Genomic DNA, 17,932 nt, shown 5'->3' on the forward strand with positions numbered 1-17,932 from the left:
AGTTGTCACCTGGTGTATCACAGCTCACAAGTGAGCATCAGCAGGTGGTGGAGACAGGGACAGCAGTGGAGAGTCCTAGTTGGAGGGCGCAGGACCCTCCCAGCTCGGCTCCGCTGCATGTCGAACCTGTCCCTCCGGGTCCATCCAGAAGGATAACTTTGCTGGAACTCCAGGAACAGGTGCAAGGGTTTCTGGCAGGTTTTGACTCCAGGGTTGCAGTGAGTGTGGAGCGAATGGAGGAGTCCATCGCTAACATGAGCAGAGCCTTTGTGGAGGCGTTGGCGCATGAACGCATCACCACGGAAAGGATAACCACCTCCTTGGAAAGTATGGCTACCTCCATGGTAAGGCTGGCTACCGTAGAGGAGAGGATGACTACGGTAGAGGAGAGGATGGCTACGTCCATGGAGGGGCTTAGTCGCCAGGGTTTGGAAAACATGGTAATTGTTCAGAATAGTCTGACATCTCTTGAGGAGCGAAGGTCAACTATTGAGCAAACAAACTATACCTTCATGCAAGTCCTCTGGAGTAGGATTCCAGTGCAGAAACGGGTCCTCGTGGCCCCCCTGCAGTGCAGCAAGGTGCTGTCCAGCCACTTGCTAGCTCTGAAGTGGGGCTGACCCATGAGAGGGATGTTGGTGATATACAACAAGTGGGGGCTCCTCTCCAAGCGCTCACATGACCATGCCACTGCAGAGCCCTCGATCAGAGCCCCACCAGGGTCCCCACCCAACTGTGATTGGCGTCTCAACCCCTGCACAGCCACAGGAGCAGCAGACTGTTGCCGAGCCCTCACAGGTTCGCAGCCCCGGAGGACGCCCGCCAAAGGTGTCGAGACAGGAGCAGCAAGAAAGTGAGCAAGGGGCCTCCACATCTGCTGAAGCCACAGGGGAAGCACCATGTAGGAGCACGCGTAAGAGGAAGATAATGCACAAGTAGTCACAAGGGTGGTCACTTGGGTGTAATGTTGTGTTTATTTTTGAAAAGCCATCAGTTGCTTATTGTCATAAAAAATTCTGATGGCAAACTGTTGCAGTTGTGGCATGTGTCATTTCGCTAATGGGACTTCCACATTGAGGGCTTAGGGCGACTTGCAATTGTCAGTATGGTGGTCAGAGTGATAGGAATCCGCAGGTTCTTGTCCATTGTCGATGGTCTGATAAGAAGGTGCGAGGCAAAAGTGTTTGATTGTGCAGACTAAGCAAATCTGGCCAAGATGAGTGCGTCCCTTGCATCCCGGGCAGCAATGTGGCCGTGCGCTGGCACCTTCTGGCCTGTGCAGCTTCAGGCGGGTGAGCAGCAGCTTGGCGCTCCTGTTGTTGCTGCTGCTGTTGGTGGTGCTGTTGTTCATGGTTCTGCTGCTGCCACGGCTGGTCTTCGTCCGAATCTGATGTCCAGGAGGAAAGGAAATAAATGGTTCCCATTCTTCTGGTATATACCTCAGTTGAGGAAGCGCTCGGTCAAGGTGGCGAGAGGGGTTTCCCTCTCCAGGTCACACTGGAGATGGGTGTCAGGCTCCAAACTTCCCCAATAATGGGTATGCCTGTTAAAAGTTCCCCCAAACCTGAGACAACAAAGTTCTGCCACCTGCAAGTGATGATTGCTGAAAACTCCTTTTTAAATGGTGGAGCTGAAGCTGTTAGTTAGCAGTCGACTTGTGAGGCTGCCAGGATTCACTGGCGTGTTCCAGAGGAGACGTGCAGGACATGGGAAAAGTGGTAAAATCAGAAAGGCCTCTCAAAATGGGATTATAGAGGCAATTAAGTGGTTGTTAAGGGCCTATCCTGCCTCTTGGAGGCGGGATGGAAACAGGGTCAGAAAACACGCATTTGGGAAAATTGCTCGGAGGCGGGATCGGCCCGCCTGCCATTTTCTGTGATTTTACCACCTCACACGCCTCCAATCCCGCCTCCTCGGACCTGGCAAAACCGAGCCCCATCAGTCACAACTTCTAAGACAGCAGGAAGGCACAGTGGATTAACCTACAGTCTCTTCCACCTTTGACAGTCTCAATTAAACCATGTTTTGGAACACAATTATGGCATGGAGCTTCCGCTTGATTGCGCTCTTTTTCAGGATTGCAGAATTTTAAGCGCAAATTGCATTCAGTGCAAGTCAAGTTTCCACGTTCTTTTGCATTAGTTTTAAAAACATCGCGCTAGAAGCAGGCCCCACCCACAAAACTGGCCACGCCCCCAGGATGAATTAATCACCATTGGGAGTTTCTGCAAACTGCACTTGTTTGCAGGCCTTTGCGGAGGCTCCAAATATTAAGTTGGATCTTTTGGGTGCAAGGACACGAAAAGGTGCGTTTTGAAAAAAAAAAATTGTGAAGGAACTGACTACTGTGCACCAATAAAACTAGAAAATAGTTTTCTATATTTTAAGAGTCATTTTCAGTCATTTAAAATCAGGTTACTCACAGGTGGTGGATTGACACTGATTTAAATTGCTTATTTTTTGTGATAAACCCATGTTCAGCTGTATTAATCAAACTGGACCAAGTTACCACTCTTGAGTACATCAAGGAATCTTTTTAAAGCAAATTAACAAAAATACGTTTTAAAACGCTGCCCAATTGCACTGGTTCACGGCAGATTTTGCATTCAGCGATATGCAAATAAGTTTGAGCGGAAACTCAGGGTTGGGGGGGAACACTTTTCAAAACTGGCGCAATTTTGGCCGCAATTTGTGCCGGATTCACCAATTGCGCCCAAAGCAGATACTCCACCCCATGTTATTTTTCTTTACACAAACATCAAAATAAGATTGAACATTTTTTGAGGCCGTTTTGAAAGCAGAAATAGCATATAACTAGCTTGGTGATGTTTACAAAGTGTAGAGGATGGAAGGCTGTCTAGGAGGGCATTGGAATAGTTGAGTCTGGAGGAGACGAGACAGGGTTTCAACAACAGGTGGGCTGAGGCGGGGGTAGGGGCAGGCAATGTTTCAGAGGTGGAAGTAAGTGGTGGAAAAGAGGAAATTGGGTGGAAAACAAATGCAGCTTGTCTGATCTGACAGGAGGGGAGGAAGGTACTGGCATGGAGTGAGGCCAAATCTCTCCAAACTCCCCAGTGTTAATGGAGCAAAAACAGATTTGGGGTGTGGCTGAAGGACCACACAGTGTAAGGTTGGCTGCGCACCATCCTGACTTGGACATATATCGCCGTTCCTTCATCGTCGCTGGGTTGAAATCCTGGAACTCTCTACCTAACAGAATTTTGGAAGAACTTTCAACACACGGACTGCAGTAGTTCAAGAAGGCGGCCCACCACCACCTTCTTGAGGGCAACTGGGATAGGCAATAAATGCTGGCCTCATCAGCGACACCCACATCGTGAAAAAGCATAAAAAAACAAAGCAGCTGAAGGAAGAGCTGGAACGGGCCAGGTCTTCGCTACAGGCAGTAACACATGCACCAGATCTCGAGGGGCCGTAGTGCTTACTCCTGCTTACTCCTGCTCCTATGTCCTGCTCTCGCCCCGAGCTTGACAATTTCATTCACTTTGCCTCCAATTTCCACCCTTCCCTCACCTTCACATGGTCCATCTCTGACTCTTCCCTTCCCTTCCTCGATTTCTCCGTCTCCATCTCTGGGGATAGGTTATCGACCAATATTCACTACAAGCCCACTGACTCCCACAGCTACCTGGACTACACTTCCTCCCACCCCGCTTCCTGTAAGGACTCTATTCCATTCTCCCAGTTTCTCCGTCTCCGCCCCGACGATGCCACCTTCCACACCAGTGCTTCAGACATGTCTTCCTTTTTCCGCAACCGAGGATTCCCCTCTACCGTGGTTGACACTGCCCTCGACCGTGTCAGTTCTATCTCCCGCACTTCTGCCCTCACCCCTGCCCCTCCCTCCCGGAACCACGATAGGGTTCCCCTTGTCCTCACCTTTCACCCCACCAGCCTCCACATTCAACGGATCATCCTCCAGCATTTCCGCTACCTCCAAAGTGATCCCACCACCAAACGTATCTTCTCCTCCCCTCCCCTTTCAGCATTCCGCAGGGACCGCTCCCTCCGAGACACCCTAGTCCACTCCTCTATCACCCCAAACAGCCCTTCCCCTTCGCCTGGCACCTTCCCGTGCAAGCGGAGGAGATGTAACACCTGCCCCTATACCTCCCCGCTTCCCACTGTCCAGGGCCCCAAACACCCATTCCAGGTGAAACAGCGATTTACTTGTACTTCTCGCAATCTAGTATACTGTATTCGCTGCTCACAATGCGGTCTCCTACACATTGGGGAGACCAAACGCAGATTGGGTGACCGCTTTGCGGAACACCTCCGTTCAGTCCGTAAGGGTGACCCCGAGCTTCCGGTCGCCTGTCATTTTAATTCACCGCTCCATTCCCACTCGGACCTCACCGTCCTTGGCCTCTTGTATTGTTCCACGGAAGCTCAACGTAAACTCGAGGAACAGCACCTCATCTTCCGATTAGGCAGTCTGCAGCCTTCCGGACTCAATATCGAGTTCAACAATTTCAGATCATAAGCTCGGCCCCCATTTCATTTTTTCTTGTAATTTTTCCACTCCTTTCCCCCCCCCCCACTTTCCTTTTGTTTCTCTCTCACACCTGGCAGCTATCTTTTGCCCTGCCAGTACACTTTACACCTAATCTCAGCCTATTACCATCTCGTCTAGCTTCTAATCTCTTTTACTTCTTTTGTTTCTTTTATTCTTTTGTCCGATCGCAGCCCTGCCTTCGATCTAGTTTCTTTTCTTTCCAGTTTTGAAGAAGGGTTCGACCCGAAACGTCAACTCAAATTTCTCTCCACGGATGTTGCCTGACCTGCTGAGTTTTTCCAGCATTTTCTGTTGTTACTCCTATGTCTTATGTTCTTCCTACCCCAGAGTGTTCCCAGCAGGAGGGTCCACCTCTCTCCCGTGACTGCCGCTCCTCCTTGTGCACCAAGCACAGACAGGGAAGTGAGGGAAAACCTACTACGCCACTCGTCCATCCCTTTAATTAAGAATCATATAGACAACTTCTGATATGTTTCCCAATATTTATTTGGACTGTAAGAAAACTATTGGAAACAGATTTATTTTGAAGTCCTTGTAGTATTTTAGTTAATTTGATATTTAAAATTTTTTAAATTAAACTCAAAACTGTAACAGAAAGATTAGCAATACATCATGAGCAATATATTGCTCACATTTAAGATACAAGTTGCTTTAATTTTAAAAAATGCAAAATTAAATCGCTTGGTTAACATTTTAGCGTGAATTATGACCTTTAATATTTTGCATGCCTTTGTTGCAATGTTATTTAGTTATTAATACTTATTTATTTTCATTCATAACAACGTCGACTCAGGTAATTGAAAAGAACGTTGCATGGGGAAGATGAGTTGGGGGAACAACAGATCAGTGACATTTGTACATAGCTCAAATTGCCAGTTACATTAGTGCAATAGTCATGGTTTTTAATAGATTTTTGGTGCATCGGTCTAGCGGAACTCATTGAAGGCAAGAACTCATTAGAATCACTGGACTTGCAAAACCAAACTTGATTTCACTAGAGGAAAGATTGAGATGGAATGTGATCCAGGTGCTTTTCACAGGTCATATCACATGTAGAAGTTTGTGCACGTGCTAGTCAGAGTAGAATAGAAAGATATTTCAGATAAATACGTGGCTAGAGGAATGGTGCAAGGGGGAGGGATTCAAATTTCTGGGACATTGGAACCGGTTCTGGGGGAGGTGGGACCAGTACAAAATGGACGGTTTGCACCTGGGCAGGGCCAGGACCGATGTCCTAGGGGGAGAGTTTGCTAATGCTCTGGAGGAGGGTTTAAACTAAAATGGCAGGGGGTTGGGAACCTGAGCGGAGAGACAGAGGAAAGGGAAACAAGGATAAAAGCAAAAGACAGGAAGGAGAAAAAACAAAAGTGGCAGGCAGAGAAATCAAGGGTTTAAATCAGACACGGCCACAGTAAATAATAATTCTAAAAGATCTAAGAGTGTTAAAAAAACAAGCCTGAAGGCTTTGTGTCTTAATGCAAGGAGCATTCGTAATAAGGTGGATGAATTAGCTGCGCAAATAGAGGTAAATGAATATGATATGATTGGGATTACGGAAACATGGCTCCAGGGTGGCCAAGGCTGGGAACTCAATATCCCGGGATATTCAATATTCAGGAAAGAAAGGCAAAAAGGAAAAGGTGGTGGGGTAGCATTGCTGGTTAAAGAGGGGATTAACACAATTGTAAGGAAGGATATTAGCTCTGATGATGTGGAATCTGTATGGGTAGAAATGAAAAATACCAAGGGGCAGAAAACATTAGTGCGAGTGGTATATAGACCTCCAAACAGTAATGCGGAGGTCGGGGATGGCATCAAACGGGAAATTAGAGAAGCGTGCAATAAGGGCACAGCAGTTATCATGGGTGACTTTAATCTACATATAGATTGGGCTAACCAAATTAGTAACAATACTGTGGAGGAGGAATTCCTGGAGTGTATACGGGATGGTTTCCTGGACCAATATGTCGAGGAACCAACTAGAGATCAGGCCATCTTAGACTGAGTATTATGTAATGAGAGAGGATTAATTAGCAATCTTGTTGTGCGAGGCCCCTTGGGTCAGAGCGATCATGATATGATAGAATTCTTCATTAAGATGGAGAGTGAAATAGTTGACTCAGAGACTAGGGTCCTGAATTTAAATAAAGGAGACTACGATGGTATGAGGTGCGAGTTGGGTAGGATTGATTGGGGAATGACACTCAAAGGGTTGACGGTGGATGGGCAATGACAAACATTCAAAGATCGCATGGATGAACTACAAAATTTGTTCATCCCAATTTGGCATAAAAATAAAACAAAAAAAGGTGACTCAACCGTGGTTAACAAGGGAAATTAGGGATAGCATAAGATCCAAGGAGAGGACCTATAAATTGGCCAGAAAAAGCAGTAAACCTGAGGATTGGGAGCAGTTTAGGATTCAACAAAGGAGGACAAAGGGATTAATTAAAAGGGGGAAAATAGAGTATGAGAGTAAGCTTGCAGGGAACATAAAAACTGACTGTAAAAGCTTTTATAGATATGTGAAGAGAAAAAGATTGGTGAAGTCAAGCGTAGGTCCCTTACATCAGGGGAATTTATAATGGGAAACAAAGAAATGGCAGATCAATTAAATACATACTTTGGTTCTGTCTTCACAAAGGAGGACACAAATAACCTCCCAAAGATGTCGGGGAACATAGGGTCTAATGACAGGGAGGAACTGATAGAAATCAGTATTTGGAGGGAAATGGTGTTAGGGAAATTGATGGGATTGAGGGCTGATAAATCCCCAGGGCCTGATAATCTACATCCCAGGGTACTTAAGGAAGTGGCCCTAGAAATAGTAGATGCATTGCGGGTCATCTTCCAAAATTCGATAGACTCTGGAACAGTACCCATGGATTGGCGGGTAGCTAATGTTACCCCACTGTTCAAAAAAGGTGGTAGAGAGAAAACGGGGAATTACAGACCAGTAAGCCTGACATTGGTAGTGGGGAAACTGCTAGAGTCCATTATAAAGGATGTAATAGCAGAATACTTGGAAAAAAGTGACCGGATCGGACAAAGTCAACATGGATTTACAAAAGGTAAATCATGCTTGACTAATCTACTGGAATTTTTTGAGGATGTAACTGGTAAAATAGATAATGGAGAACCAGTGGATGTGGTGTATTTGGATTATCAAAAGGCTTTTGATAAGGGCCGCATAAGAGATTAGCGTGTAAAATTAAGGCACATGGGATTGCGGGCAAGGTATTGACTTGGATAGAGAACTGGTTGGCAGACAGGAAGGAAAGAGTTGGAATAAACGGGTCGTTTTCCGAGTGGCAGGCAGTGACTAGTGGGGTACCGCAGGGATCGGTCCTTGGACCCCAGCTATTCACAATATATATTAAAGATCTGGATGAGGGAACTAGATGTAATATCTCCAAGTTTGCAGATGACACAAAGCTGGGTGGGCGTGTGTGCTGTGAGGAGGATATCGAGAAACTCCAGTATGATTTGGACAGGTTGGGTGATTGGGCAGAAGCATGGCAGATGCAATATAACGTGGATAAATGCGAGGTTATCCACTTTGGTGTCAAAAACAGGAAGGCAGATTATTATCTGAATGGCAATAGATTGGGAGAAGGGGAAGTGCAATGAGACCTGGGTGTCCTTGTGCACCAGTCGCTGAAAGTAAGCATGCAGGTGCAGCAGGCGGTTAAGCAGGCAAATGGTATGTTGGCCTTCGTAGCGAGAGGGTTTGAGTACAGGAACAAGGATGTCTTGCTGCAGTTGTACAGGGCCTTGGTGAGACCACATCTGGAGTATTGTGTGCAGTTTTGGTCGCCATATCTGAGGAAGGATGTTCTTGCCTTGGAGGGAGTGCAGTGAAGATTCACCAGGCTGATACCTGGGATGGCAGGAATGACATATGAGAAAAGATTGGGTCAATTGGGCTTGTACTCGCTGGAGTTTAGAAGAATAAGAGGGGATCTCATCGAAACTTATAAAATTCTAATAGGACTGGACAGACTAGATGCTGGAAGGATGTTCCCGATGGTCGGGGAGTCCAGAACCAGGGGTCACAGTCTAAGGATAAGGGGTAAGCCATTTAGGACAGAGATGAGGAGGAATTTCTTCACCCAGAGAGTGGTGAACCTGTGGAATTCTCTACCACAGAAGGCACTAGAGGCCAATTCATTAAATATATTCAGGAAGGAGTTGGATATATTTCTTAAGGCTAGGGGGATCAAGGGGTATAGAGAGAAGGCAGGAACAGGGTACTAAGAACATAAGAAATAGTAGCAGGAGTAGGCCAATCGGCCCCTCGAGCCTGCTCCGCCATTCAATAAGATCATGGCTGATCTGATCCTAACCGCCAATCCACTATCATAGAACCATCTCCTGAATCTAACAGAATTAGACACACGAAATAGGAGCAGGATCAGGCTACACGGCCCCTGGGCCCGCTCCGCTACCCACAGGGCCATGACCGATCTGAACCTAGACTCATGTCCAAATTCCTGCCCGCTCCCCGTAACCCTTAATTCACTTTACTTCTAGGAAACTGTCTATTTCGGTTTTAAATTTATGTAATGATGTAGCTTCTACAGCTTTTTGGGGCAGCATATTCCATGGACCTACCACCCTCTGAGTGAAGTAGTTCCTCCTCATCTCAGTTTTGAAAGAGCAGCCCCTTATTCTAAGACTATGCCCCCTAGTTCTAGTTTCACCCATCATCGGGAACATCTTCCCCGCATCCACCCGATCCAACCCCTTCACAATCTTATATGTTTCAATAAGATCGCCTCTCATTCTTCTGAACTCCAATGAGTAGAGTCCCAATCTACTCAACCTCTCCTCATATGTCCATCCCCTCATCCCCGGGATTAACCGAGTGAACCTTCTTTGTACTGACTCGAGAGCAAGTATGTCCTTTCTTAAGTATGGACACCAAAACTGTACGCAGTATTCCAGGTGCGGTCTCACCAATACCTTGTACAACTGAAGCAATACCTCCCTACTTTTATATTCTATCCCCCTAGCAATGAAAGCCAACATTCCATTGGCCTTCTTAATCACTTGCTGCACCTGCATACTAACCTTTTGAGTTTCGTGCACCAGGACCCCCAGATCCCTTTGTACTTCAGTACTTTCCAGTTTCTTGCCATTAAGATAATAACTTGCTCTATGATTTTTCCTGCCAAAGTGCATAACCTCACACTTTCCAGTATTGTATTCCATCTGCCAAATCTCTGCCAACTTACTTAGCCTGTCTATTTCCAATTGCAGGTTTTTTATGTCCTCCTCACTCACTACTTTCCCTCCCATCTTAGTATCATCTGCAAACTCGGTCCCCTCCTCCAAATCGTTAATATAGATTGTAAAGAGTTGGGGACCCAGCACTGACCCCTGCGGAACACCACTAGTTACTGATTGCCAGTCTGAGAATGAACCATTTATCCCAACTCTCTGCCTTCTGTTAGATAGCCAATCCTCTATCCATGCCAGAATATTACCCCCAATCCCGTGATTTTTTATCTTAAGCAATAATCGTTTGTGTGGCACCTTGTCAAATGTCTTTTAGAAGTCTAAATACACTACGTCCACTGGTTCCCCTTTATCCACCCTATATGTTACTTCCTCAAAGAACTCCAGCAAATTTGTCAAACATGACTTCCCCTTCATAAAACCATGCTGACTTTGTCCTATTAAATTATGATTATCCAAATGTCCTGTTACTGTCTCCTTAATAATGGACTCCAAAATTTTACCTACCACAGATGTTAGGCTAACCGGTCTATAGTTTCCAGCCTTCTGTCTACTGCCCTTTTTAAATAAGGGTGTTACATTAGCAGTTTTCCAGTCTGCCGGGACCTTTGCCGAGTCCAGGGAGTTTTTGGACTGAATTTGGACGATTAGCCATGATCTCATTGAATGGCGCAGCAGGCTCGAGGGGCCGAATGGCCTACTCCTGCTCCTATCTTCTATGTTTCTATGTTTAGTGCTTCATTCCATACTGTTACCAGAAAGGTAATATTTCACAGGACTGGCAATGTGTGACAGTGAACTCAACAGCATTGTCTGTCTAAAGTTTCACACACCTACTTAAAATTCCTTCATGGTTTGAATTTGAAGAGGCTGCTACATTCTTGGCATGTATCACTAAAAAGCTGTTCTAAAAATTCAGCTCTAGTTAATGAGTTATTATCCTTATGCTCCCGGTTACGAAACGCCTCAATTTTAAAATTCTCATCCTTGTTTTCAAATCCCTCCATGGCCTCGCCCCTCCCTATCTCTGTAACCTCCTCCAGCCCTCAGAAATATCTGCGCTCCTCCAAGTCTGGCCTTTTGCATATCCCCGACTTCAATCACTCCACCATTGGCGGCCGTGCCTTAAGCTGCCGAGGCCCTAAGCACTTGAGTTCCCTCCCTAAACCGCTCCGTCTCTCTTTGCTCCTTTAAGACGCTCCATAAAAACAACCTCTTTGACCAAGCTTTTGTTCATCTGCCCTTATGTGGTTCGGTGTCAAATATTATTTGATAACGCTCCTGTGAAGCGCCTTGGGATGTTTTACTATGTTAAAGGCGCTATATAAATGCAAGTAGTTGTTGTTGTTATAAAAAAATACTTTCAATTTAAATCACAAATTCTTCATTTGATTTGGTTTAAGTAGGTTTTGTACTTTATTGTACTATGATTCCATTTGAATTTTCTTTTAATTATTTGCTTATGCTATGTGCATTTACTTTGTTGAAAGCATTTGTGTGAATTTTGGGCCTTGGTCTAAATTATAATTGAAAATGGAGCACAACTGTGTAGAATTTTACTCTAAGATTATACTGCATTACCAGTCACTGAAGTGAAGAATCACTGACTAATCAAGTAATTGACAGCATCATAAACAAAACAAATAGGCCAGGCACAATATTGCTTCTTAACTTTGAACTATGAACAGAGGTGGGTGACAAATTAAGCATGAAGGCTTGTCAGCATCGAGGAGGTGAAAGCAATTCATAGCTCATACAAGATGGAAATTATTAATACCAACCATATTTAATGAAGCAAATTCATTATTAGATGACATGCTAGACACATTGGCCTAGAAATTCAACTGCACAGCACCCATTTTTCAGGCGCTAAACGGCCTCCTATGCCGGGAAGGATGAGCGCGATCATTATGAGTCGAAAATGCGCCACCTACCATATCGGTGCAGGCAATAAAAAGGGTTTCCAGGGCCCAGGGCTCAGAGGCTTTCGGTCCTTTGCTTATTCAAATAAGGGGCCTAACATCTGTTTGAAGCCCCCTCTGCAATATTGGGTTGCCCTTAACCGAGCCGGCATCATGCGGCCTAACAGGTTCCTTAAAGAAACCGCTGCAGGCTGCAACCAACAAGGTTAGGGGGAACATTCGGTTGCTTTGCTTTGCTTAAGAGGGCGCTAACGGGGCGCAAAGCAACTGGCGCCTGGGTGCGGCGCCACTAACGCCTCCCGTGAAATTCAGCGGGAGGTTAGCGGCGGTGGTAACCATTAGCGCCCCGTGGTGCTGCGCCGTCGGCGATGACGTCATCACCGTGCGCAGCACCCTGCTCGCACCCCGGCTGCGATCTTCGGTAGCACCTCCTGACTTACTGCCGGACGCTATGTCCGACGAGGTCAGGGGGGCCTACCTGCAGCCGGGGCGGCGCAAATTAAAGGGAAGGTGCCGGGTGGCCATTTTTGTTGCTGGCCGCCTGCCAGTGCCTGCCCGCTTTGTCGTCCCTGGCCTTCTGTGAAGCCCCCCCTACGGAGTGCCGGCTGCGCTCCGTGAGCCCGGCACTTCTCTTGTGTGCTGGGCTCTTTTGCCGGCACTCCAATCCCAGTAGCCCAACTGGGCCCCGGGTCGCGCTGCGCTCGGCCCCTCCCCTTTAAGAAGGGGAGGAAGGCCTGCAGTACCGCGACGCGACATGCCGCAGAGTGTGGAGCTGTGGCACGTAATGCCGTGATATTCACGCGCAGCGCTGCAAGGCGGAGGCGGGGCGCTTCCAGTAGTGCCCCGCCTCCCTCTTGGGGCACTACCGGTGAATTTCGGGCGTGGGGGCGCTAACTGTTCTGGGGCGCTGGCGAAGTTAGTGCCCCAAAGGGGGCGCAACCCAATTTTTCCCCCTTAGTGTTTAAGAAATCTTACCCGAATGTGGAGCCGGGAGGATCCTCCGGACCCCGTATTAAAACCACGCGGGTCGCTGCCGGCCACTGTGACCTCGACCCCACCCCCTCCCACATGATCTCCTCCACCAACTCACCCAATCGCCGTTGCCATTCTCCCTGATCCTGGCCTCTACCCTCCCCAATCACTGCTACCCACCCTTCCCAATCACCACTACCACCCCCTCCTGGTGTCCGCAGCTCACTGGGTCGATGAATGCAGCCCAAGGCCCAATATCACATTCACCTCGGGCATATCTATTCAGGTGCAGGGATTTTTCCCTGTGTGGCTGTATTTCTAGGCCTTTAAAGTTTTTTTTTAAATGTAGCTCTAAAGATAAGTATGTGATAAAGCTCAACAGCACTAAACATCAGCATGATTTGTTTTTACATCTGACGGCAGAGGCAAGTGAAGAAATTAATCTGTGATAAAAGGTAATAAACGGTAGTTAGTGGTAAAATTATCTTTTTTAAGGCATAAATTTAAATCACATCTTTCTCGGCTAAATAACCCAATAAACTGGAAAGGTTGTTCCTCTATGCTTCCTGACCCTGAGAGGAAGAGGAAGATTCAGGAGTTCACAAATATTCTCAAGAGTAGGATCTCCACATCTCAGCCTTGTACACCAAGGGGCTGGTAATCCAGTGGCAGCAGGACCACTCCTCTTTGGCTGTTACACACACCTGTAGCACTATAAGGTGCTATCACGCTACATCGGTTCCTTTGCATAATATTGTGGAACTCCTGGTGCACAGTGCAGGAAGCAAGGAGTACTTTATCTGGCATCAGCTGCTCACAAAGGGCTCCTGCTTGCTTGAAGCGCTGCTTTAATGGCTGATGTGCCTCAATAAATCCGAGACTCGATGTTAGCGAAACAAAACAAGGCTTTTAGTGACTTAGAAGGTAACACACAGAGGAGAATGTATCTTCCATCCAGAGGTCTGCCGTACTGGATGTGCTGCAGGCTGGGCCAGCTTACATAGGAGCCAGGTATGGGCGGAGCCCTACACACAGTACAATACAATGGAAATGAAACTGAAACCAACCACAGCCACAGGCAGAGAAATACTGATGAGTGATGAATGGAATATTTCATCACAATGGCAAAGCTGTAGCAAGACCAGGACGACAAATGCCACCCTTCCAGGATGCACCTTTGGAGGTCTTGCTGTCGGAGGTACTGGTACGGCATTCCCTTCTGAAGAGTAGTGTGATGAAATATTCCATTCATCACTCATCAGTATTTCTCTGCCTGTGACTGTGGTTGGTTTCAGTTTCATTTCCATTGTATTGTACTGTGTGTAGGGCTCCGCCCATACCTGGCTCCTATGTAAGCTGGCCCAGCCTGCAGCACATCCAGTACGGCAGACCTCTGGATGGAAGATACATTCTCCTCTGTGTGTTACCTTCTAAGTCAATAAAAGCCTTGTTTTGTTTCGCTAACATCGAGTCTCGGATTTATTGAGGCACATCAAGTAGCACATGAGCAGCCTGAATGGAGGTAGCGGAAAGAGTGAATGGTGTCTCACCTGACACCAGATTTTGGAAGCAGATCAGGAATAAATATGCTGGTCTTTAAAATTTTGCTTAATTTTACAATGTCTCACAATGCATGTTAACATGTCTTTACTGTGTGATTGGTGGAGCATCACAGAGGGAGAATGCATGGCACTCTGGCAACTGTTCACCACCTAGTTTCTAACTGTCACATTTTTAACACTGCACTCTATAATGGGTCTGTCCTGTGGCACAAGGAATGTGGAAAGAAATCAACACCAAACATGTAGGGCTGGATTTTCCTTAAGCTGTCGGGAAGGAGGCGGGACTACAACTTTCGGGTTTTAGTCCCGCCTCCATCGACGTCCGGCCAATCGACGCGATTTTCCCTTGATTGACCTTGTTGAGCCCGCCCAGCGGGCTCAGCAGGCCAATTAAGGGCCACCCGGCAACAGGTGACGTCACAGACTGGAATTTCATCTGTCAAGAGTTTTTGACAGATGAAATATCAGTGTTTCACAGCTGTTTGAAGCTGTCAAACACTGACAGTCTGACTTCTAACCTGAGTCATTCTACGCAGACTCAGTTAGAACTCTCACCGGCACTGTAAGCTGAAGGCTGTCACTTTTGACAGATCGCAGCCGTTCAGCTTTCAGTTCTGGCTGAGTGATGGACTCCTGCAGCCTAGAGGAAGAAAGGCTGTTAAGGTAAGTAAAACTTCTTTACACACTTTAGACACACCAAACACACTTAACTTTGCACTCATGCACCCATCACTCACCTTTACACCGACATCGCGACCCCTCCAAGTCCTTCAACCCGACGGCCCGCCTGCTCTAACCTGGCGTGGTTTGGAGCCGTCGGGAATCCCATACGACACCCCTCAAAATAGGGATTAGGCAAAAAACTGTTAACAGGCAGTTAATTGGCACTAATTCCTTCCCGCCTCGGGTCGGCGGGTCCCAGTGCTGGGCGAGTACCCGCCTCCCTTGAAACTTACGTGGAGGGGGGTTTTGGGCGGAATGGTGTCGGGACCCCTGAATTCGGGATTTCTGCCCCCCCGCACGCCTGAAAACCCGCCTCACAGCCCAATGAAAATCTGGCCCGTAGACTCAAAAGCAGTGGCTGATGGCTAGGGTCCTCTTCTGCCACTGGTTAATACAGGTTGTTTTCTTGTCGCTCACCTGTTCCACAGCACTTGTTCTTTGCAGGGCGAGGTTGTGTGCAGCATACCAGGTTGCAGTCATTTTGGATACCTATGCTGGCCTATACTGCATACCAGCACTGACAATGTCCTCAATGAGCTTGACCCTTTTCAAAACAAATAGATCTTTACCCAGAACAATCATCTGCCTAAACTCACTCAACTACCTCAGCACTGGGTCAGGATTTTTCCAGTCTCTCTGCAAATTGCCTCCATCTTATTCCTTTCTGTTTCTTTGCAGGAATGCAGGAGGAAAGGGAGGTCCTTGAAGGGCCAAGATGCAAATCAGAAAAAAAATACACAAATCATGAGCTGTGCCGAAGTCTCAGTACAGCTCAGCGGGGGGTAGACAGGGATACTTAAAATTACAGGGCAAGTCAATACGTGCACCAGAGACTTGGGGGTAAAAATTGGGTAGCGCTAATTTTAGCGCGCCGAAAAAGTTAGAGCCCCCGCGGCCGATTTTCCCAGGTAGCACCCCGAGAGGGAGGAGGGGCGCTACTGGAAGCACCCTGCGGCCCTCTTGGGGCACTGCGAGCCAATATCGCGGCGCTATGTGCCATGGTACTGCCGGCCTTCCTCCCCTTATTAAAGGGGAGAGGCCTGGTGCAGCACGTCCCAGCACCAAGCTGGGCCACCAGGGATCGGGAGTGCTGGCAAATGAGCCCAGCACTTAAGAGGAGTGCCGGGCTCATGGAGAGCAGCCGGCACCCCGCAGGGGGACTTCACGGGGGCCGGGGACAGCAACGGGGGCAGGTGCTGGCAGGCAGCCAGCAACAAAAATGGCCACCCACCACCTCCCCTTTAACTAGCGCCACCCCGGCCGCAGGTAGCGTCCGGCGGTAAGTCGGTGGGGGGGGGGGGCACCACCAAATATTACAGCCGGGGCGCGAGCGGAGCACTGCGAATGGCAATGACGTCATCGCCGGCGGCGCAGTGCCGCGCAGCACTAACAGTTAGCGCTGCCGCTAACCTCCCACTGAATTTCGCGGGAGGCGTTAGTGGCGCTGCGCCCAGGCACTAATTGATTTGCGCCCCGTTAGCGCTCTCTTAGGGCGCTAACGGGAGGCACAAATCAACCGAATTTAGCCCCCTTAAAGTGTATAATACCTCAATGTTGGCCGATTGTGGTCAGCACTGGGATGGTGGCAGAGGTGCAGCCACCGCTGCAATTACAACAACAACAGCTTGTATTTATATAGCGCCTTTAATGTAGTAAAACGTCCCAAGGCGCTTCACAGCAGCATTAAAAGACAAAAAATTTGACACCGAGCCACATAAGGAGAAATTAGGGCAGATAACCAAAAACTCGGACAAGGAGGAAGGTTTAAAGGAGCGTGTTGAAGGAGGAAAGAGATGTAGAGAAGCGGAGAGGTTTAGGCAGGGAATTCCAGAGTTTAGGGCCTAGGCAACAGAAGGCACGGCCAATAATGGTTGCCAAGAACTGATACCTTTGACTAATTACATTGGCATTGTCATCATGGACATAGAATAAAGGATCAAAAAGATAGTCTAGTAACAACTTGAAAAGATAGAGGCCTAGAAATTCAGTGGGCTGCGCCACCCGTTAGCGCCTTAAGAGGGCGCTAAGTGGGTCAGAAGTCACTGGCCATGCCTCCCGCTAAATTCAGCGGGATGCTAGTGGTGGCACAAGCCGTTAGTGCTGCGCCGCTACCGATGACGTCATCGGTGTGCGCAGCGCCCCGCTGGCGTCCCGGCCATGATATTAGGAAGCACCCCCTGATTTACCGCCGGACGCTATGTGCGACCGGTTCTGGGGGGGCCTTCCTGCGGCGGTAGAGGCGCAAATTAAAGGAGGTGCGGGGTGGCCCTTTTTGTTGCTGGCCGCCTGCCAGCACCTCTCCACGCTGCCATCCCCGGCCTCCTGATCCCCCCCCCCCCCCCCGCGGAGTGCCGGCTACGTTCCAAGAGCCCGGCACTTCTCCTCAGTGCCGGGCTCCTTTGCCGGCACTCGCGATCCTCGGGGGCCCAGCTGGGCCCCAGATCGCGCAGAACAAGGCCCCTCCCCTTTAAGTAGGGGAGGAAGGCCTGCAGTACCGCTGCGGCACGTTGCGCTACGATATTCAGTTGCAGCGCCCCAAGAGGGATGCAGGGCGCCTCTAGTAGCGCCGCGCTTCCCTCTGGGGCGCTCCAACTGAATTTCCGGCGGGCGGCCGCGAATGCTTCCGGGGCGCTACTTTTAGCGCCCTGGCGAGGCTGGCGCCCCAAACGGGGCTATAGTGAATTTCTAGGCCAGAATGTATATAAAAATGCATTTGCTCAAAATACCCTTGAATTGATTTGAACAATGACTGCATATTATATTAAATGAATTTCATTTTCCAATACAACAGTTTTATATTGATTACCTGTATGACAGCTTCTCCGGGCCTCATGTCAGTGTAAACATTCACTTTGTAGGAAATGTTTTGAAAAATTGGAGTGTTGTCATTTGCATCGATCACAAAGACATTGACAGTGACTGAAGTACTCTCTTGAACTCCATCAGAAGCAGTCATCTTCAAGAAACAAAGAAAG

General features: G+C 48.0%; 1 protein-coding gene across 10 annotated transcripts in view; it reads right to left on the reverse strand.

Moving 5' to 3' along the window:
• pcdh15b (protocadherin-related 15b) overlaps positions 1–17,932 on the reverse strand; it is a 1,235,959-nt gene that overhangs the window by 662,141 nt on the left and 555,886 nt on the right. For all 10 annotated transcript variants that reach the window (XM_085994900.1, XM_085994899.1, XM_085994897.1 and 7 more), the window contains one exon: positions 17,764–17,913. In XM_085994900.1, coding sequence (XP_085851026.1) covers positions 17,764–17,913 — 150 coding nt within the window. The remainder of the gene's footprint in view (positions 1–17,763; positions 17,914–17,932) is intronic.

This window comes from Somniosus microcephalus, chromosome 8, assembly GCF_052327205.1.
Source record: "Somniosus microcephalus isolate GS21.2 chromosome 8, FLI_Smic_1.0, whole genome shotgun sequence".
Lineage (NCBI taxonomy): Eukaryota > Metazoa > Chordata > Chondrichthyes > Squaliformes > Somniosidae > Somniosus > Somniosus microcephalus.